Source organism: Salmo salar, chromosome ssa10 (genome assembly GCF_905237065.1).
Source record: "Salmo salar chromosome ssa10, Ssal_v3.1, whole genome shotgun sequence".
NCBI classification, from domain to species: domain Eukaryota; kingdom Metazoa; phylum Chordata; class Actinopteri; order Salmoniformes; family Salmonidae; genus Salmo; species Salmo salar.
In genome coordinates, this window is record NC_059451.1 from 108,557,097 (window position 1) to 108,580,527 (window position 23,431).

A 23,431-nucleotide genomic window follows, 5' to 3' on the forward strand; every position below is an offset into this window, starting at 1 on the left:
ACATTTTTTATTATCATCACCATCAATGGAAGCAGCAGCAACAATAGAATCAGAATCCTCATTTTCCAATAATCATTTAGATAATACAATACATTCTGGATCCCAATACTTTGGCTTTATACTTACCATAGATCCCGTTAAAAATACCATGATTCTTTTTCCGGTTTCTTTTTTCCCTTCTGAGTTTCCAAATAAAACAGCTGTGCTTTGTGTGCGTCAGCGTCCTTCTTGCATGCTGCTGGTACAAGTATGTCTGGTCCTACCACGAGGATGATGCAGGTTGCAGCGCTTACTTTTTGTTTGTGTTTAGTGAATGGAATCTCGAGCCCGAAGACCATCCCGGACACCTCGATAACTGGTGTTAGTTTCGAGGACCATTTGAATGGAGGTCATGCGACTCTAAACGAAATGTTCCGAGAGGTGGAGATGTTGATGGAGGACACGCAGCACGTACTGGAGGAGGCTGTGGATCAGGTAAATGTTCCATTCTGCTATATGTAATAATACACTATAATTCAATAGACTATTTACAACTATCCTTTAATTATTTTTAATAGCAGACTATTTACAATACGTTTTTAATTACAGGAAAACTTTTGACGTTGTGGCCATGGGTAGAGCCAGGCTGTGTGTTTTTATTATACCTGATTAATAGCCTGTAGCCTGCTTTCCTTGTAGTCTACCACACACACACACACACATCAGTTGTTGGTAAATATTAATGTTCTGTATGTCTGTCTTGTACTTTAAGTGCTATTTAATAAATGAAAGGATTTAAATTGTATGTTGCATATGCATGGTATATCATAGAACCAGATATATGAACTGTGTAACAAACAAGATGTGCTCACAATTGTAATGTTTATCACTTTTTCTCATAGATGGTCAATGAGAGTGCCAAATCATTGCTTAATATACTGGATTTGCTTCCAAACTACCACAATGAGACCAGTACATATAGGGACAACAGGAACCACACTGTTTACATAGCGGAGAGGATTGACAAGGTAGGTGCACTAACAAACAGGGTGAGGGAATGATGCAAGATCATGTGCGGATGCATGTCACAAGTCATCAACATGTACATTTTATCTGGATGTTTTATATTCTAGAGGGAGATCAGACACAATGGTTGGTTCTTTTGGCATTAAATGTTTAGGTTTTCTGACAAGGAAAGTATCCGGTTTCTCTTCTAGGAAATGGACAACAGAACAGGGGGGACTCACTTCCAGACCCATATCGAGATCAATGGCCAATGGAACGAAGTTGATCATGTGAGTTTGTATTAGATATATTTTTTGATTTGTTAGGTGCTGAAAAAAGGATCGCAGGGAGTTTAATGCAAACCAGTTTGAGGTAAGAGGTGTTTCAGTTTCCAAGTCTGAAAACAGCTGGGTACTGATCATCAGATCAATCCCATGACCGTTATTGTATTCAGACAAGGATGTTTGTATATGTTGAATAATAGCCAGATGGAATGAGGTGAGACCATAGCAGGGTGTGACAGTTGAAGAAACCGAATCAGTCACATGATGACTACACAGATGTGATCTCTCTGTCTCACACTCCATAACCTCGTCCCCACGCTAGAGGAAGTGTATGGTAATTAAAACCTTAGGTGTTTCAATATTTTCTCTGGGAATTTTTAGGTCAAAGTTATCTCCTGAATATGCTGGAATTGAAGTGCAATTGATCCCAAACCTGATGATATGTATTGTTTGGATACTATGTGATATAGCTAAGTAAGTTTATTGAGGTGGAGCATCAAGACAATAATTAAGTCAATTGCTATTCCTCTAAAACAAATGGAAAAGCCTGTTGAATAACTTAAACCTAGCTCTTCTACCATTGCCTATTTTCCTCTGCTCTTTTATTAACCTTTTCCTCATCTAACAGCTGATTATGCAAGGAAGGAGGGAACTGGGTACAGCCATTTTGTTTTGAGACTGAAACAATGTATCCTGTTGCCCCAGTTTCAAACCAGTGTTCTTTTCCAAGTCATTTCTGAGCTACTCCAGGAAAACTAAAAAGACAGAACGCTTTACAACGTTGTGAATAGATTGTCTGTCTTTTATAATTAATGAGATCATAGTGTATTTTAAAGAGGTGGCCATATACTTTACACTTTTTAAAAACATGAGAACACCAATATTAAGCCATTATTCCACAGGCTGTTGCAACATTGGAGATTTTATGGTAGTGTTTTGATCTTTTTCCTTTCCTGGCATCATTACAGAATGTGGTTGAATTAATAGACATGAAGAAAAATGCATGGAAACAGCCTGCTGGAAACCTCAAATGACTTGCACTTGAGTCATTTTACGTTTTAGAAACTTGTGTCTACTTAATTTTGCTGCTGTGTGGGCTGCTCCACAGAGATGCGTTTGGTTAAATATTTAGTGGGGGGGAAAATGTTCTGCTTTGGGAAAAATGAAGCGCAGCCCTATGCACAGTATGATGCCTCAACAGCTGTGATTTATCAACAGAATTACAGGGTATTAAGGTTGGTGAGCAGCATGTCTCCTCCAGTCCCCCAACACTGAGTTATCCCGTCTGGCCAACTGGGAAGCCTTTTTTGTACTGAAGCTTTTGCAGAGATATTCTTATGTTTTAATGTCACGAGCACAAGTACAGTGAAATGCCTTCATTGCAAACTCCAAACTCAACAATGCAGTAATCCATCACAAAAAAATTACAGAAGGTAGAACAAAAACACACAAGAAATAAGAACATAATAAAGCAAGAAGCTATATCCTAGATATGCATTGTTACTTCATGTGAGCTAAGGGGTTGGCTGAGATGGATTTGAGTGGTACGCAGTGAAGGAAATTCTTACTGTTGATGGTTGCCAGACTGCTGTTAGTGACACAACCCGCATCTGTCTAGACTAGTCCAGGCTGCCATGGAGATGGAAGGCGGGGATGTGTGTTTGATCCTGCCTGTTATTTGATACAGTACATGTCTTTGTGGTTCAATGGAGTGTAAAAGAGATTGAAACAAAAACGCATCATAATACACTGTGTATGCTCACATCTTGACTTCCCACAATGGAAGTAATTAGGTAATGATGAACACCACACACAGCCAATGTTATGAAATAATAAATGGTTCAGGTTTACTCATGGCAAGTGAATCGGATACTGTTTGTGTAGTGAAATGCTGTATTCTCATGTTGCTAGGTGTGGGAGAAGACCGTGTTAGGCATATCCACAGACCCGTCAGGTCTCCATTCTCAGTAGCCAAGTGCTCAAGGCTGACAGACTTTGGGAGCTCTCTGACAAAGTATGTTGTTTTTGTAAGCTGGCTGAGTTTCCCCGACTCCACATAGCATGAAGAGATAAAGTTAATCACGAGGTTTAGATGACTGATTTTGGCAGAAGCTGTTTCCTCAGGCTGATGGAGGGCCAGTGTTCAGGTCAGTTGTTCAGTCTAACAAGAATACCATTTTAACTGGAATTTCCTGATTTTTAGCCATCAATCGATCTGTACTCAATGTAAAGGTCTATGCACATCCCTTATGAGCAAAGCATTTGTGTGAAAACAAACATTGCAGAAATTGGACAGGCTAATAAAACAGGGAATATGGGTGTACCTCTGTGGGAGGGGGGTTGGATGGTGTGTTGTGTGGATGCTGGTTGGTCCTGTCTGAATGTGTTTTCTCTTACCAGGAATGTATGCTTGATGAAGATTGTGGTAAGAACAGTTACTGCCTATATGAGATAGTAAGCTCCAAGTGCCTCCCCTGCAAAGATGTTGATATGGTGAGTCTTTTTTTGGGATAAACATCTTATTTTCATCCCAATCCTGAGTCAAAATTCAGCCTTACATTGAGTTGAGAAATGGAAACAAAAGGGATGTAAACAAATGCCATGTACCCAAGTTGTGTACTTATGATGATACTCCAGATCTTGTGAAGTTCTAGATCAGGGATGGGCATCTTTGATGGGGGTGGGGGCCACAAAAAATCATAACTACTCATGAGGGTCCGCAGTGGCTTGTGGGTCTGCATACCCACATCAATACACTCCAATTGGTCTGCGGGCCGTCCCTGGTTTAGATTATGTCTCTGATTCCCAGCTTGTTCCAATCACAAAAAATGACTATTACTAATGTATATATATATTTTTTTTTTAGACCTGCACAAAGGATGAAGAGTGTTGTTCAGACCAGACCTGTGTGTGGGGACAGTGCACTAAGAATGCCACCAAGGGCAATGCAGGCAGCATCTGTCAGTACCAGAGTGACTGTAAGCCAAAACACTGCTGTGCCGTTCTCAAAGGTATATGGTCAAACGCACATACAGTGCCCAAAAACCTATCGATTGAATTAACTGTTCAAGGTATTGTTTGGTTTGTTAAAGTATTTTGTTACTTACTGGTCCTCTTTCTCTTTTTTTCTCTCCTGTACCCATGATTCTAAATGAACCTTTTCATTGGTATCACTGGTGCGCCCATCTTTAAAGTTAGTAGTCCAAACTCTATAGAACTACCAGAAAAAAAGGCCACAGTATATTAATTCTACCTTTTTTAAAAACATTTTAAAAAAGTCCAATGAACCTGTTTTTGGTTACTACATGATTCCATATTTGTTATTTCATAGTTTTTATGTCTTCACTATTATTCTACAATGTGTTATTTATATATAATGTAGTAAATCATGTTTTTGACTACACTTGGCCTTTTTAAAGGGGCAATCTGCAGTTCAAACGATAAACTGGCCACCTTGCCCTTGTTTTGGTACAAAGCTGACGGATGGGGCTGGGGAAAAGTAACCACTCAAATGTATAGACAGAGCTATGGATGCAAGGACTGACCATCCATGAGATAAATTATAGTTTTGTCCATGCTTTGAGGCTATACAGTGTTGTGTACAATGACATTGTTTACAAACAGTGGAGTACAAGAAGCTTGTATTTTGGGCTTTGATGGGGTAAGAAAGTATAAAGGCCCAATGCAGCTGTTTTTTTATCAAATCATTTATGGGTAACGGTTAACTACCTTACTGTAATATTTTTCCATTACAATGGCCAAAAATTGCTTTTTAGATAACTATTTCTCAAGCAAGAATTTTGCTAGGACTGTCGACGTGGTCTGAAGGGGAAAACTAGCTGTTATTGGCAGAGGTTTGGAACTCTTGTTATTGGTGTATTATCCAATTTACTGCCTGGTGATATCACCAATCAAGTCAACTCCTGCCCATGAAAACCTGCTTGATTACAAGGTCTTGTCTAGATTTTATTTTAAACCAGCAACTATCAGGAAATAACACAACACAGGAAAAACTGAATTCTGACTGCACTGGGCGTTTAACTAAATTCATGAGGCATTTCTAAGTTATATTCTTTAACGGTTATATATCGTTAATTTAAAAGGCCCAAAATGGATGTACCGTCAGAGGTAATCCTGAGGTAGCTATCCAGTCCCATTTCTTCCAGTGCCATTTTAAACCATACTGGTGGCGTTACCAGGTTGTTAGCAAGAAGGGTAACATGACTGGACAAGGTATTTTAAATATATATATATATATATATATATATATATATATATATATATATATTCAAACAAATGGCTAGCGGCCAATAGTCATTTAAACGGCCTGCAATATGGTTGATTTAAATTATCAAATGTGTACCGCGAATTCATGATGAAAAGAAAAAATGTAGTGTCTGCTTAAACACATGATCAGACACTCTCGTCTCCCCCTTAGCAATTGTGTGACAATTTTTTTCTTTTCTTGTGATGAGTTGTCCTGGCGGTGGAGAAAATACATTTTCCTGCAGTTCCACACCTTTTGCCATGACTTAATGCCATGTTCATATATCTGAGTGACTAACAAACTCAATGGGGGCCCCCTGCAGGTCAGAGCACCTACGCAAGTGCCCTGCCCTCACCCAGATTAATTAGCCCATGTTAGCTAACATTTTTAGATTGGTCTAGCCAGCTAGCAATCTAAAAATGTTAGCTGACATGGGCTAATTGAGTGACTGACACAACACAAGTAAAACTGCTGATGCACTACCATATTTTGAAACAAAATATATATATATATATGTTTTTTGGGGGGGGGTGGTGGGTCCCCTAGTGGCCTCTTATGTCGCTTATTTGTATCAGACAGACATGAAACACAAATGTAACAACTTTGCTTGCTCCCAACAACACATCATTTTGTCATTTAGTATATTATCTGGATGAATATTTTTCTAGGCTACCAAATCAGCATTCCAGGTGCACTGCACGGCACAGCTAAATATTTAGGAGCATATGTTACCAATACTGTTGTAAATTAGAGCCCAGCCTGTACCTACTTCATTCTTTCCTATAGGTTCATGCATTCCCCTTCCCTGTCTAATATGCTTTCTTCACCCCTTGTCCCCCTCTTACGATCCTCATCTCCTCTGCTTGGTTGCAGAGCTGCTCTTCCCAGTGTGCCAGCCCAGGCCGGATAAGGGTGAAGCGTGCAACAGCCACCCTAACTTGCTGATGGACATGTTGTCCTGGGACGTGGAGGGTCCGAGGGAATACTGCCTCTGTGCTGGCGGGCTCCACTGCCAACCCCATGGGTGAGAGCATCTCTAATCCTCATAAAACAACTGTGATTGTTGCATATGGGTCTGTCAGATGTTTCCCATACAAAAAATAAACTATTGCAATGTATTTTTACCGCTACACTATTTAGGATACATGTTATATATATTTAAAACATTTGAAATACATTCTAACATATGTAAAACATCACAAAATGTTAAATGTATTTTAATGCATTTTAAAATACTTTCAGAAATGCATTAAAGAATTGTCACATGTTATCGATATACAGTACCAGTCAAAAGTTTGGACACCTACTCATTCCAGGGGTTTTCTCTTATTTTTACTATTTTCTACATTGTAGAATAATAGTGAATACATCAACACTATGAAATAACACATATGGAATCATGTAGTAACCCAAAAAGTGTTAAACAAATCAAAATATATTTGAGATTCTTCAAGTAGCCACCCTTTGCTTTGACAGCTTTGCACACTCTAGGCATTCTCTCAACCAGCTTCATGAGGTAGTCACCTGGAATGCATTTCAATTAACAGGTGTACCTTGTACTTTAAGACATGAAGGTCAGTCAATGTGGAAAATTTCAAAGACTTTTGAAAGCAGTATGAAGAAACTGGCTCTCATGAGGACCACCACAGGAGAGTAAGACCCAGAGTTACCTCTGCTGCAGAGGATAAGTTCATTACAGTTAACTGCACCTCAGATTGCAGCCCAAATAAATGCTTCAGAGTTCAAGTAACACACATCTCAACATCAACTGTTCAGAGGAGACTGCGTAAATCAGGCCTTCCATGGTCAAATTGCTGCGAAGAAACCACTACTAAAGGACCAAAAAGAAGCGACTTGCTTGGGCCAAGAAACACAAGCAATGGACATTAAACCGGTGGAAATCCGGTTTAATGTCCAAATTTGAAATTTTTGGTTCCAACCGCTGTGTCTTTGTGAGACACTGAGTAGGTGAAAGCATGATCTCCGCATGTGTGGTTCCCACTGTGAAGCATGAAGGTGTGGGGGTGCTTTGCTGGTGACACTGTCAGTGATTTATTTAGAATTCAAGACACACTTAACCAGCATGGCTACCCCAGCATTCTGCAGCGACACGCCATCCCATCTGGTTTGCGCTAAGTCCCACTATCATTTGTTTTACAACCGGACAATGACCCAAGACACACCTCCAGGCTGTGTCAGGGCTATTTGACCAAGAAGGATGGAGTGCTGCATCAGATGACCTGGCCTCCACAATCCACAAGTTTGCAAAGCTGTCATCAAGGCAAAGGGTGGCTGCTTTGAAGAATCTCAAATATAAAACATATCGATTTGTTTAACACTTTTTTTCTTTCTTGTTACTACATGATTCCATATCTGTTATTTTAATGGTTTTGATATCTTCACTATTATTCTACAATGAAGAAAATAGTAAAAATAAAGAACCCTTGAATGAGTAGGTGTGTCCAAACTTTTGACTGGTACTGTATAGTTGTTTAAATAGATAGACCGCTGCACCACTCGGGAGGCCACTAAGGCAGTGCTAGAGGTGTTACTACAGACCCGGGTTCATTCCCGGTCTGTGCCACACAATTGGCCCAGCGTCGTCCGGGTTAGGGGAGAGTTTGGCCGGGGAGCTTAACTTGGCTCATCGCGCCCTAGCAACTCCTTGTGGCAGGCCGGGTGCCTGCAGGCTGACCTCGGTAGCCAGTTGAACAGTGTTTTCTCCAACACATTGGTGCGGCTGGCTACCTTGTTTAGGAGCGTGGTTAGGCAGGTCATGTTTAGGAGGACGCATGACTCCACTTTCGCCTCTCCCGAGCCCTTTAGGGATTTGCAGTGATGAGACAATCGAAAAAGGGGGGTAAAATACAAAAAGTAAAAAATATATAAATTAAAAACACCCTAGTGCCTGATCTCAGGCAATTTTTTTCATTATTTAATTAAGCTGGAGGCACTTACAGTGAGGGGAAAAAAGTATTTGATCCCCTGCTGATTTTGTACGTTTGCCCACTGACAAAGAAATGATCAGTCTATAATTTTAATGGTAGGTTTATTTGAACAGTGAGAGACAGAATAAAAACAAAAAAATCCAGAAAAACACATGTCAAATGTTAAAATGATTTGCATTTTAATGAGGGAAATAAGTATTTGACCCACTCTCAATTAGAAAGATTTCTGTCTCCCAGGTGTCTTTTATACAGGTAACGAGCTGAGATTAGGAGCACACTCTTAAAGGGAGTGCTCCTAATCTCAGCTTGTTATCTGTATAAAAGACACCTGTCCACAGAAGCAATCAATCAATCAGATTCCAAACTCTCCACCATGGCCAAGACCAAAGAGCTCTCCAAGGATGTTAGGGACAAGATTGTAGACCTACACAAGGCTGGAATGGGCTACAAGACCATCGCCAAGCAGCTTGGTGAGAAGGTGACAAGTTGGTGCGAATATTCGCAAATGGAAGAAACACAAAAGAACTGTCAATATCCCTCGGCCTGGGGCTCCATGCAAGATCTCACCTCGTGGAGTTGCAATGATCATGAGAACGGTGAGGAATCAGTCCAGAACTACACGGGAGGATCTTGTCAATGATCTCAAGGCAGCAGGGACCATAGTCTAGAGGTCGACCGATTAATCGGAATGGCCGATTAATTGGGGACGATTTCAAGTTTTCATAACAATCAGAAATCGGTATTTTTGGATGCCGACTTGTTTTTTGTTGTTTTTTTTAAGACCTTTATTTAACTAGGCAAGTCGGTTAAGAACACATTCTTATTTTCAATGACGGCCTAGGAACGGTGGGTTAACTGCCTTGTTCAGGGGCAGAACGACAGATTTTTACCTTGTCGGGGATTCAATCTTGCAACCTTACGGTTAACTAGTCCAACGTTCTAACCACCTGCTTTACATTGCACTCCACGAGGAGCCTGCCTGTTCTGCGAATGCAGTAAGAAGCCAAGGTAAGTTGCTAGCTAGCATTAAACTTATCTTATAAAAAACAATCAATCATAATCACTAGTTAACTACACATGGTTGATGTTACTAGTTTATCTAGCCTGTCCTGCGTTACATATAATCGCTAAGGTACACGTTCCTCCAACGTGTACCTAACCATAAACATCAATGCCTTTCTTAAAATCAATACACAAGTATAATTTTTAAACCTGCATATTTAGTTAATATTGCCTGCTAACATGAATTTCTTTTAACTAGGGAAAATGTGTCACTTCTCTTGCAACAGAGTCAGGATATATGCAGCAGTTTGGGCCACCTGGCTCGTTGCGAACTGTGAAGACTATTTCTTCCAAACAAAGACAGCCGACTTCGCCAAACGGGGGATGATTTAACAAAAGCGCATTTGCGAAAAAAGCACAATCATTGCATGACTGTACCTAACCATAAACCTCAATGCCTTTCTTAAAATCAATACACAGAAGTATATATTTTTAAACCTGCATATTTAGCTAAAAGAAATCCAGGTTAGCAGGCAATATTAACCAGGTGAAATTGTGTCACTTCTCTTGAGTTCATTGCACGCAGAGTCAGGGTATATGCAACAGTTTGGGCCGCCTGGCTCGTTGCGAACTAATTTGCCAGAATTTTACGTAATTATGACATAACATTGAAGGTTGTGCAATGTAACAGGAATATTTTGACTTATGGATGCCACCCGTTAGATAAAATACGGAACGGTTCCGTATTTCACTGAAAGAATAAACGTGATAGTTTCCGGATTCGACCATATTAATGACCTAAGGCTCGTATGTCTGTGTGTTTATAATTAAGTCTATGATTTGATAGAGCAGTCTGACTGAGCGATGGTAGGCACCAGCAGGCTCGTAAGCATTCATTCAAAAATCACTTTCGTGCGTTTTGCCAGCAGCTCTTCGCAATGCTTCAAGCATTGCGCTGTTTATGACTTCAAGCCTATCAACTCCCGAGATTAGGCTGGTGTAACCCATGTGAAATGGCTAGCTAGTTAGCGGGGTGCGCGCTAATAGCGTTTCAAACGTCACTTGCTCTGCATGGATAACGCTGCTTCAAGGGTGGCTGTTGTCGATGTGTTCCTGGTTCGAGCCCAGGTAGGAGCGAGGAGAGGGATGGAAGCGATACTGTTACACTGGCAATACTAAAGTGCCTATAAGAACATCCAATAGTCAAAGGTATATGAAATACAAATTGTATAGAGGGAAATAGTCCTATAATTCCTATAAATACAACCTAAAACTTCTTACCTGGGAATATTGAAGACTCATGTTAAAAGGAACCACCAGTTTTCATATGTTCTCATGTTCTGAGCAAGGAACTTAACCGTTAGCTTTCTTACATGGCACATATTACACTTTGTTTTCGCATTATTTAAACCAAATTGAACACGTTTCATTATTTGAGGCTAAATAGATTTTATTGATGTATTATATTAAGTTAAAATAAGTGTTCATTCAGTATTGTTGTAATTGTTATTTTAAATTTTTAAAAAAACTGCCGATTTTAATCGGTATCGGCTTTTTTGGGTCCTCCAATTATTGGTATCAGCGTTGAAAAATCATAATCGGTCGACCTTTACTATAGTCACCAAGAAAACAATTGGTAACACACTACGCCATGAAGGACTGAAATCCTGCAGCGCCCGCAAGGTCCCCCTGCTCAAGAAAGCACATATACATGCCCGTCTGAAGTTTGCCAATGAACATCTGAATGATTCAGAGGACAACTGGGTGGAAGTGTTGTGGTCAGATGAGACCAAAATGGAGCTCTTTGGCATCAACTCGCTGTGTTTGGAGGAGGAGGAATGCTGCCTATGACCCCAAGAACACCATCCCCACCGTCAAACATGGAGGTGGAAACATTATGCTTTGGGGGTGTTTTTCTGCTAAGGGGACAGGACAACTTCACCGCATCAAAGGGACGATGGACGGGGCCATGTACCGTCAAATCTTGGGTGAGAACCTCCTTCCCTTCTCCTTCCATTGAAAATGGGTCATGGATGGGTATTCCAGCATGACAATGACCCAAAACACACAGCCAAGGCAACAAAGGAGTGTCTCAAGAAGAAGCACATTAAGGTCCTGGAGTGGCCTAGCCAGTCTCCAGACCTTAATCCCATAGAAAATCTGTGGAAGGAGCTGAAGGTTTGAGTTGCCAAACGTCAGCCTCGAAACCTTAATGACTTGGAGAAGATCTGCAAAGAGGAGTGGGACAAAATCCCTCCTGAGATGTGTGCAAACCTGGTGGCCAACTACAAGAAACGTCTGACCTCTGATTGCCAACAAGGGTTTTGCCACCAAGTACTAAGTCATGTTTTGCATTAAAATCATTAAAATGCAAATCAATTCATAACAATTTTGACGTGTTTTCCTGGAGTTTTTGTTATTCTGTCTCTCACTGTTCAAATAAACCTACCATTAAAATTATAGACTGATAATTTCGTTGTCAGTGGGCAAACGTACAAAATCAGTAGGGGATCAAATACTTTTTTTCCCTCGCTGTCATATAGTTTTTGTTTTACAATTTGAGATGGGGAGGAAAAAATGTTGTATGAAGTTGAACATGTGCTGTTTTTGACAATAAAAAAAAAAAAAAAAAAATGTTTTATTCACTATGACTGATAAAATTATCACTGACTAAGTTTTGGCTTGGTGGCCCAAAAACATTTCTCCATTGATCAATATGTAAAGAGTAATTTCAGAAGCCAAATTAGGAACAACTTTGACTCATGTCATATCCATCCATTTTACAATTTAATATTGTAAGGCATTACATGAATTTCAGCAAATGTATTTACGTGACGTTATATCAAACTAGGCAAGTTGGGTTAAGAACAAATTCTTATTTACAATGACAGCCAAACCCAGACGACACTGGGCCAATTGTGCGCCGCCCTATGGGACTCCCAATCACGCCCGGATGTGATATAGCCTAGAATGGAACCAGGAACTGTAGTGATGCCTCTTGCACTGAGATGCAGTGCCTTAGACCGCTGTGCCACTCAGGAGCCATATTGAAATGTATAAAAAAAATGTATATGGGTTTTACTAACTTTAAAAACACTTTGTTTCAGACGCGGATCCCTGTGTGTGAACTAGGTGACCACCAGATACAGTGAAGAGGGACAAATGCCTCAAGATGAGACATGGTTGTGTGTCTTCTGAAAACTTCTGACTGGGCTCTAGTATCGGTCTGTCATTGTGTTAGACAATGGCCTAACCAGATGAAAATGGGGCCGACAGATGTGTTCTCAACCACATCAACTAACTAAGGAAAGCACTCATGATGTAATTGGAATAAATAAAATGTTTTCTTGTATTTACTTACCATCTATAACTACTGATATTACAGGCCAGTGATATATATATATATATATATATATATATATATATATATATATATATATATATCACACACTAGATGGCAGCATTATACACGCATCTGATGTCCTGTTTGATGTTGAATCCTCTCTGTTCTTTAGTTGTGACTCAGACAGTGATGCTTGAGGTAGAAAGGCAACATTCTGTTGACTCTGTATGTAGGTTAACCTAGTTTAACAGTTGCATTGCACACATGCGTGCACGTCATAGGACACATTGCAATTGGGACTGGTCACATTCTGGTGCTAATTGAAACTTCTACCCAATTTCAGTATGATCAGGGCTGGAATATACAGTACCAGTCAAAAGTTAGGACACCTACTCAGTCAAGGGTTTTTCCTTTCTTCTTACTATTTTCTACATTGTAGAATAAGAGTGAATACATCAAAACTATGACATAACACATGGACTCATGTAGCAACCAAAAGTGTTATACAAAATATGAGATTTTTCAAAGTAGGCACCCTTTGCCTTGATGACAGCTTTGTACCCTTTAGGCATTATCTTAACCAGCTTCATGATATAGTCACCTGGAATGCATTTCAATTAACAGGTGTGCCTTGTTAAGTTCATTTGTGGATTTTTTTTCCTTCTTAATGCGTTTGAGACAATGGTGTTGTGACAAAGTTGGGGTGGTGTACAGAAGAGAGCCCTATTTGGTAAAAGACCAAGTCCATATTATGGCAAGAACAGCTCAAATAAGCAAAGCGAAATCATTACCATAACACAGGAAGGACAGTCAAGTTTTTTTTACATCCCTGTTAGGGAGCGTTTCTCCTTTGCAATGCCTCAGGTTTTGAGGGAAGGTGCAATTGGCATGCTGACTGCAGGAATGTCCACCAGAGCTGTTGCCAGATAATTGGATGCTAATTTCTCTACCATAAGCAGCCTCCAATGTCGTTTTAGACAATTTAGCAGTACGTCCAACCTGCATCCCAACCGTAGACCATGTGTAACCACGCCAGCCCAGGACAACCTCATCCAGCTTATTCACCTGATGGATCGTCTGAGACCAGCCACCCAGACTGCTGATGAAACTGTGCTGCTGATGAAACGACCAAAGAATTTCTGCACAAACTGTCAGAAACCATCATCGTCCTCACCAGGGTCTTGACCTGACTGCAGTAAGGCATCGTAACCGACTACAGTGGCCAAATGCTCACCTTTGATTGCCACTGGCATGCTGAAGAATTGTGCTCTTCACGGATAAATCCCGGTTTTAATTGTACCGGGCAGGTGGCAGACAGTGTGGATGGCGTCTTGTGGGCGTCGTGAATGCACAGAGATACCGTGACGAGATCCTGAGGCCCATCGTCATGCCATTCACCCACTGCCATCATCTCATGTTTCAGCATGATAATGCACGGCCCCATGTCGCAAGGATCTGTACAGAATTCCTGGAATTGTGTAGTTCTATGGCCTGCACACTCACCAGACATGTCACCCATTGAACAGGTTTGGGATGCTCTGGATTGACGTGCATAACAGCGTGCTCCAGTTCCCACCACTATCCAGCAACTTCGCACAGCAATTTGAAGAGTGACAACATTCCAAAGGCCACAATCGACAGCCTGATCAACTATATGCAAAGGAGATGTCGCACTGCATGAGGCAAATGGGGGTCACACCAGATACTGACTGGTTTTCTGATCCACGCCCCTACTTTTTTTAAAGGTATCTGTGACTAACAGATGCATATCTGTATGCCCAATCGTGAAATCCATAGATTAGGGCCTAATAAATGTATTTCAATTGACTGATTTCTTTATATGAACTGCAACTCAGGTAGCTTAGTGGTTTAGCGTGTTGGGCAAGGAACCGCAAGGTTGCTGGTTTGAATCCTTGAGCCGACTAATTGAAAAACCCAAATTTCTCCTGTAAATCGAAATTTAAAAAAATATGTAAAATCTTTGAAAATGTTGTTTATATTTTTGTTCAGTGTAATTAAAAATAAAATAAAAACAGGCCTTCATATTTGTACAAACCTAAAACGAGTAATAGATCCTGTTTACCAATGTTATGTGACTAAGTATTTAAAAATCATCCCAAAAATGCTCTGCTACAGACTTTGCAGGTAGCCAAGTGGTTAGAGTGTTGGGCTAGTTATTGAAAGGTTGCTGGATTGAAACCCCATGCTGAGAAGGTAAAAATCTGTTGTTCTGAACAAGGCAGTTAACCGACTGTTCCCTGGTAGGTCATCATTGTGAAATAAGACTTTGCCTTGTAATGTTCTAGTGGGCAGCAGCCTGCAATTGAGGCTGGATATGTCAGTACTCCAGTGGGTTAGTGAGCCTAAAACCTGGGGTGGGTGAAGTCATGGCAAAACTTGGCTTTTTCACTGCATAACAGATTATAGACAGATTACACACAGCTGTGGGACATCAGGACAAATCAACCTTTTACCACATCAGGACAAACTGCATGTGGACCTAAAACCTAATGCAAATGGAACACTCCCAGATGGGATTAGAGGTAAAATCCCAGCCCATTCGGCGTGGCTCTCGACCTGGATTTTCAAAGGCTGTGTTTACACAGGCAGCTCAATTCTAATGGGTTTACTACAGAGCAGGATCATTGAGTTAGCCAGCTAACTTGCCTTAATATTTCCTGAAATAACTTCTTATTTTTTTAGAAGGATAAGCTTGAAATGGGCATGTTCTAATTGACTTAACAACCAAAAACATCAGTGCTCACCCACCAAACGGAGTAGACATACCTCACTCAGTCTGTTAGGTAACGTTTTTGGGAAACGTGTCGTTCAGTACTAACCGTTACGCAAAGTAGCAAACGTTCAATCAAACTGAACGCACCCCAGAATTGGGCTGCCTGTGTAGACATAGGCTAAGTGCTCAGTTAATTGCAACACTTATTACTGTCACGTCCATTCTATTACAGGCTTATGCTCTAATTTTGCGCTGCAATGTAAATGCTTTCTCTGTTGGTATCAAGTAAAATATGTTTGATTGAATTGACTGATATGGAATGAAACCTCAGACGTATTTTTTATCATGATAGGCCTATGATTAAAACAAATAAAATCATTAGAATTAAACTATACTTTATATTATGCTTTTTTATGTCAAAGAAAATGAATTTCCATAAAGCAGTTGCTAACAGTGAAATACAACAGTGTGGACTCGTTTGGTGGATGCTGACGTCACATCTCTGGCAACCAGCAACCCGTTATATTTCCTGGGGTCTATTCATTACGGCAATTCTGTTAAAACGTTTCTTAAACGGAAGCTAATGGAACGAAACGGGGAGGGATTTACCTGAATTTGTCCAATAGAAACTCTCGTTTTGCTCTGTTTGCGTCTTAAATCATAAACCGTTTCCCTAATGAATACGCCCGTTCTCCCAGCCCGCAAAAATTGAGCTGTTGCGGCACTTACAACCGGCAGATACTTCTGTTCTGATTTAACGCAGGAAAACTCAGCCTCGTCGAAATTTCAGGTATATCTGTATTTCACATGCTATGTTCTCTGATTTGGTTTTGTTGTGCACTAGAATCCGCTACATTAGCTAAATGTAACATTTTAAAATGTTCAAAGATCACTGCAAATGGCTAGCTTTTGCTAACTATAGTACGTGCGACAGACAGCATGCCACGGAAAAGACGCGCAGGAGGGAGGGGGGTAACGTTAGCTAGCAAAATTATTTCCAGAAAGTATTGTAGCTTTGTTAACACTCATGTCTATACTTTTCAGAAAGTTTGAACATTCTTCTTACTTTAGTTGTGCTGGTTTTGCTGCCAGCTATGAATTAGTGGGAATTTCTCACAACACCAGAGAAGTTGGAAGGCTAGCTAGTGGCTGGCTAGCAATCTAGCTTCGGCTCTTGTATGTGGGGTGGCACAGCCCCAAGTCGCTGTTCAATATTAAAACCCGTTATAATTCTGTACAACATTCATAGATTGCTTTGTTATCTAAGTTCATCTGGAATGACACACTTATTTGAGGTAAGCCATTTTAAAGCTTGTGTTCTGTAACTGGCAAATTGTCTGACTTTTTAATCAGGGTCACAAGATATCCAGCCTGGTCCTATGACTCACGGCAAGCCCTTTCCATTTGACATTTGTATGTAATTGCTGTGAGTAAGGCAACATTACTCACAGCTGCTGAGGTGGACTTGTCATCAGATTTCTCTAAACAACAAAGGTGGTCTTACTTACAGTAACGCATTGCTTTTGAGGTTTGTTGTCATTTCACACAACTATTACGGCCGTGATTGGGTGGCGCACACGTCCGGGTTTGGCCGGTGAAGGCACTCACTGTAAATGGAGCCGCAGCAGCCTGTCTCCATGGCTTTTGGGGAGTGTTTTCATTGAGTTCTAGACACTGTTCTCTCATACCCACCTGACGAGACAGCTTTCGTTCATTCCTTCCTCCATGAATGGGTATCCGTTTTTTCACGGTAGTGCTTTAGTGAATAGCCTACACATGTTGCTCACCAGTTACCAGGGATTTCTTGATGGCTTTTTATGTCCTTACTCTACAGTTGAAGTTTATCCTTGTGACACTTGTTTATCAAATGGTTTATAATAAGCACACACATACAGTAGGCCTATATATAATGTGAGGACAAGATGCCACTGCTTACCACAACTGCCTTGCAGCTTGGCTGGAGACAATGCTTCTGTTTGACAAGCTTGCAGCTGTCAGACTTGTCAGTGGTTTGATAGAGTAAATAATAGACTGTCTGTTGCTTTGTCCGTTGGGAACCAGTCCTGCACATTAAACAAATGTCATGGCACATCTGATCAGTGCTGTACAGTAACAGTAGACCTACAGTATATGCAAACCTGGTTTAACAGTGTGCAGATTAGCTCAAGGGCTGCATCTGGCACTATGCAGTAACAGTGTATGTTTCTGGGTTCCCAACTTCCCATTGTTCCATACCTGAGCTAAACGGCACTATAGGCCAGGCAGGGTTTCAGTTCTGAAAATTAGGTGCTGGACATTTGACCAGTAGCATTTTAATTTACCAGACATTTGAGAAAATTACTGGACCCACATGCATTGGGTAACTTGATTAGGGTTGATTAGAGCACCTATGGTGCTCAGAATGACAATCACATTTAGGTTATGGTAATGAATCTCAACTGAACATGCAAATTGAGGATGCAACGACGTGTGTCCTTACTGTGCACTTTGAACATGTTAGAATAACTGTCCACATTTACATTTTCCTCAGTCAACAAGACTAATAATGAACAGCAAAATCACTAGCTTATGCATAGGTGGCGCATGAGTGTAGTGTGGGGAGCAAATTTTCACCATTAAAAATGTACCTTTATAGTAAAGCATTCCATGCATCTTGGTTGACCGAAAGTGGTCTGTTCTTTCGACCAATTGATTGGTTGACATTTTTAAAGGTGTATTTTTCCATATAGAGATATGTTTTAATGAAATCTATATGCATTGAGCTTGAAGCGCACTGTTTTAATGAAATAAGACACATGACTCAAGAGGGAGCCAGTGAACAAGATAACCAGAAGGGGGGAAAAAACGTAACCTTACCCAACCTATCCTCCTCCCCCTCCTACTGGCTTTCTGCCATTACTCTCCTTAAGTTGCCAGTAATAGGCTACACGAGGAGTCGGCAACCTTTCTCATGTGGAATGCCAATTTATCTTACCATTTCTACCGGTCCGCGTGCCAGTTATGGTTTTCATATGCACACTTTCATTTCATTTATAATAATGTCTTCGTGTCTCAATCATTGTCATGTGGTTAATCAAAATTAACCTAAATGATACAAACCTAAACAGTAACTTCTATTGCCATTTGTCAACTATGTAAAAATAGCCTACATAAAAACATTGCAGCCTGCAGGTAGAAACTACCATGGCTATACATGGCCTGTCTGCAACAAACTTGAAACCTATTAACTTGGGTCTGACTGACGCTAGCATTAGCAAACTTGTAACATTGTATAAAATATTATGGGCCCTCAGAGTTTCCCGAATCAGGTACAGTGGTTCCACAATTAAAAGTTACGTCATACTGTGGCACACCTTGCGGGCTGCCGCAGCATTCGAAATGTGGCAATTCATTTAATTGTCGGCTATTTTTTCTGTTAATGCAAGTTAGTGCTAGTTTGACCACCAGAGGGCATCTTTGAGAAGCATTCGATAATCTTCCATATTGCAGGCACGCGGGAGACCGGGATTCAATTCCCCGACCGTGATGAAGGAGGAGGCTGTCCTTGTAAATAAGAATTTGTTCTTAACTGATTCCATATGTGTTATTTCATAGTTGTGATGTCTTCACTATTATTCTACAATGTAGAAAATAGTACAAATATAGAAAAGGCCTGGAATGAGTTGGTGTCCAAACTTTGGACTGGTACTTGCTTGATTAATATTATGGTGTTTCTATTCCATGAAAAACAATGATGGAACGGAAAATATGGCACTGTACAACCTGACGGTCGGCAGTACAGTACTTGGCTATTTAGCTAAAGAATCCCTGTGTTGTGCGGACCGGATGGGAGACCGGGGTTCAATTCAAATCAAATGTATTTATATTGCCCTTCTTACATCAGCTGATATCTCAAAGTGCTGTACAGAAACCCAGCCTAAAACCCCAAACAGCAAGCAATGCAGGTGTAGAAGCACAGTGGCTAGGAAAAACTCCCTAGAAAGGCCAAAACCTAGGAAGAAACCTAGAGAGGAACCAGGCTATGAGGGGTGGCCAGTCCTCTTCTGGCTGTGCTGGGTGGAGATTATAACAGCACATGGCCAAGATGTTCAAATGTTCATAAATGACCAGCATGGTCAAATAATAATAATCATAGTAGTTGTCGAGGGTGCAACAAGTCAGAAACTCGAGTAAGTGTCAGTTGGCTTTTTCATAGCCGATCTTTGAGAGTATCTCTACCGCTCCTGCTGTCTCTAGAGAGTTGAAAACAGCAGGTCTGGGACAGGTAGCACGTCCGGTGAACAGGTCAGGGTTCCATAGCCGCAGGCAGAACAGTTGAAACTGGAGCAGCAGCACGGCCAGGTGGACTGGGGACAGCAAGGAGTCATCATGCCAGGTAGCCCCGAGGCATGGCCCTAGGGCTCAGGTCCTCAGAGAGAGAGAGAAAGAAAGAGAGAATTAGAGAGAGCATATTTAAATTCACACAGGACACCGGATAAGACATGAGAAATACTCCAGATGTGACAGACTGACCCTAGCCCCCCGATGTAGAAGCATGGTGGCTAGGAAAAACTCCCTAGAAAGGCCAAAACCTAGGAAGAAACCTAGAGAGGAACCAAACTGATAAGGGGTGGCCAGTCCGCTTCTGGCTGTGCCGGGTGGAGATTATAACAGAACATGGACAATATGTTCCCTGACGGGGAGGAAGGAATAAGCTGTCTTTGTAAATAAGAATTTGTTCTTAACTGATTTCATAGTTGTGATGTCGTCACGATTATTCTACAATGTAGAAAATAGTAAAAAAAATATATAAAGAAAAGGCCTGGAATGAGTAGGTGTGTCCAAACTTTTGACTGGTACTTGCTTCATTTATTTGATTAATATTATGCTGTTTCTATTCTGTAAAAAATGAAAAACCCTCTGGGTAAATTCAGACCGTTTCGCTCTCGGAGCACACACTGGACGTTGGTGCTGAGGAGTAGGGTTGATTTGAGCGTTCTGGCCTTAGCTTGGGTGCTTAACTGCCGTTCTAACGTTGGCTAGCTTGCTAGCTACTTCTAGACACAAATGAGACCACTCTGACCATTTTACTCGCCCTAGCAGAGCTGGTTAGGCAGTTTTCGTGTTAACCAGAGCATTGGTGACTGTAACTGTGCTGCTGCGAACAATTTTAATTACGCATTTTTGCCTGACGTTTACTGACACAGACCATATTCAACGGTTGTTGAGCGCTTGTAAATTCATTCTGCGCTCTGGTACACTCAGACGAGAGTGCTCTGGAATCAGAGTAGATAACTTGAAAAGTCATTACTTTTATTACATTGAGTAGCAAGCCAACAAGAGGACGCGCTCTATCGACTCTGCGGCTTGAGCATGCTTTTGGTGCACAGTCGATAGCGCGCTGGACATCGGGCAAGAAGGTTGAGGGTTCGAAACCTGCTCCCTGCTTGTTTCATTTGAAGTCGTGCACAATTATCAGTTTATATTGCCCATTCATTGTCAGTTAGAGACATAGTAGTCCATTGGGACCCAAAATCATAATCAGTGCTCGAACTCCTAACCCCTTGCTCATTAGGGCAAATCTAGTCTGTGATGGGACGGGGGGGTTTTCACACCTAGCTCGGCTGTTAAACTATTCAGTCTTTACTGAAGAATAGTCTTGTTCAGCTATTAGCCCCCTCTTCAACTTGCAACAAATAGAAATCTTTTTGTCGAGAGCTAAAAAAAAAAAAAAAAATTCAATCAAAAACAATTGTTCTGAAAGCAAAAACGAGGCATCAAAGTAAAAAAAAAAGTGCAATCAAATATTTTGTAATAGAGCGCAAAACTGCATTTTGTTCCCCAAAAATATTTTGAGAACAAAAAATGTATTTGAAAACAACTCCAATTTAATTTAGCTGTCAACCACCCTCGATTTTTGTCCATGTTTTGAGTATCAGTTTGGCTACAACCAATACTGCTCAGCCTTTCTTTCCGACACGAAGGAAGTCATAGTGGACACCTACGAAGGACTGTGTGACGATGGCATCTCAGGTAAGCAGCACTGGGCGTTCTTCCGTCCAACTTCTAACGTTACATAGCTAGCAGTTAGCTCCTACGATTCAGTGTCGGTTCATAACATTCTACTATATTACATGCATACCGTAGAATGATAAATCATGCAATTATTATTCTCAAGCTAACCAAAAACATTTAGCTACGAACGCCTGTTTTTGCTATTTTCAGTTGAATTCATCTAACTTTATTTCATGGCATAAGCAGGCCATGTCCTATTTGTTTCATAGTCGATATATATATAATCATAACGGTTAGCTTTTTTACAGAAGGATGAAAGAACACTGTCTGTCAGGGAATGCTATTCTGATATGTTAGATGAAGAGTTAGACCAGAAAGTCAGGGCCATTAAGGCAAGGATGCCCCATGTGGGCTTTAGAATTCTCTAATACTTCCTTTGACCAATGGGCCATCGTGTACAATGGTGAAGAGTTAGGGAGTCTTTGCAGCGTGTAGATGGTGCAGGTATCATTGCCAGAATGATCCAGCTTCGTTGCGTTGCTCGGCAAAAATACTCTGGTCCTGCTCCCCTGTCTCTCGTCCACATTGATACAAATCATAAATTGATACGGTACTAAGATGTATAATGTCTCCATCAAATCTAATAAGTTATTTTAACTTTTTTATTCTTACTTATTCGTAGATACATTTTCAATTATGTATGAAATTGGAGTTCTTCATCAACTGGTAATACATAAATAATGATGCAGGTTAATAGGTTAAACATTTCACTTTTAATTCTAATGCTTTTTTTTCAAGATACAACATTGTCATCTTTGGCGGTATAGATGGATTTTCAAGGAAGGTAAGTATATTATTTTGTATGCATATTGCATATTTCCCATCACCTAATGAACAACCACAATACCAGTCTGGTGTTTTCTGTGCTGTATTGATGTATCCTGAAAATGACATCTGTTGCTTTAGATTGAACGGTCATATCTGTTATTTTCATATTTACAAAAATAAGCTATATTATTTACTTTGAGTGTGAGCTGATCAATGTGTCTAAAATGTAAATATTGCCAGATGTACAGTCGTGGCCAAAAGTTGAGAATGACACGAATATTAATTTTCACAAAGTCTGCTGCCTCAGTTTGTATGATGGCAATTTGCATATACTTCAGAATGTTATGAAGAGTGATCAGATGATTGCAATTAATTGCAAAGTCCCTCTTTGCCATGCAAATGACCTGACTCCCCCAAAAAACATTTCTACTGCATTTCAGCCCTGCCACAAAAGCACCAGCTGACATGTCAGTGATTTCTCTCGTTAACACAGGTGTGAGTGTTGACGGGGACAAGGCTGGAGATCACTCTGTCATGCTGATTGAGTTCGAATAACAGACTGGAAGCTTCAAAAGGAGGGTGGTGCTTGGAATCATTGTTCTTCCTCGGTCAACCATGGTTACCTGCAAGGAAACACGTGCCGTCATCATTGCTTTGCACAAAAAGGGCTTCACAGGCAAGGATATTGCTGCCAGTAAGATTGCACCTAAATCAAACATTTATCGGATCATCAAGAACTTCAAGGAGAGCGGTTAAATTGTTGTGAAGAAGGCTTCAGGACGCCCAAGGAAGTCCAGCAAGCGCCAGGACCGTCTCCTAAAGTTGATTCAGCTGCGGGATCGGGCACCCACCAGTACAGAGCTTGCTCAGGAATGGCAGCAGGCAGGTGTGAGTGCATCTGCACGCACAGTGAGGCGAAGACTTTTGGAGGATGGCATGGTGTCAAGAAGGGCAGCAAAAAAGCCACTTCTCTCCAGGAAAAACATCAGGGACAGACTGATATTCTGCAAAAGGTACAGGGATTGGACTGCTGAGGACTGGGATAAA

The 23,431-nt window shown here is 40.8% G+C and overlaps 2 protein-coding genes across 3 annotated transcripts in view; both read left to right on the top strand.

Moving 5' to 3' along the window:
* Positions 1-185: 185 nt before the first annotated feature.
* Positions 186-12,837, top strand: dkk3b (dickkopf WNT signaling pathway inhibitor 3b). Its single transcript, XM_014125475.2, has 7 exons — positions 186-474; positions 882-1,007; positions 1,197-1,274; positions 3,669-3,761; positions 4,135-4,279; positions 6,409-6,559; positions 12,593-12,837. Exons 1-7 carry the CDS (start codon positions 250-252, stop codon positions 12,615-12,617), a joined length of 843 nt encoding a protein of 280 aa, XP_013980950.1. The 5' UTR covers positions 186-249; the 3' UTR covers positions 12,618-12,837.
* A 3,291-nt stretch (positions 12,838-16,128) lies between these two features.
* Positions 16,129-23,431, top strand: part of LOC106561480 (fatty acyl-CoA reductase 1) — a 39,650-nt gene continuing 32,347 nt past the window's right edge. The window contains exon 1 of one of the 2 annotated variants that reach the window (XM_014125476.2): positions 16,129-16,352. The gene's annotated coding sequence lies outside the window, so the exon portion shown is untranslated. Of the gene's footprint in view, positions 16,353-16,418; positions 16,858-23,431 lie in introns of those variants that run through there. The other variant, XM_045688376.1, reaches the window with a different exon arrangement.

Excerpts from the sequence above, each read along its gene's own strand:
- dkk3b (XM_014125475.2), top strand. The coding sequence starts at position 250 with ATGTCTGGTCCTACCACGAGGATGATGCAGGTTGCAGCGCTTACTTTT. Across the intron at positions 1,275-3,668 it reads AATGGAACGAAGTTGATCAT|GAATGTATGCTTGATGAAGA; the intron begins GTGAGTTTGTAT and ends TTCTCTTACCAG. Across the intron at positions 6,560-12,592 it reads CTCCACTGCCAACCCCATGG|ACGCGGATCCCTGTGTGTGA; the intron begins GTGAGAGCATCT and ends ACTTTGTTTCAG.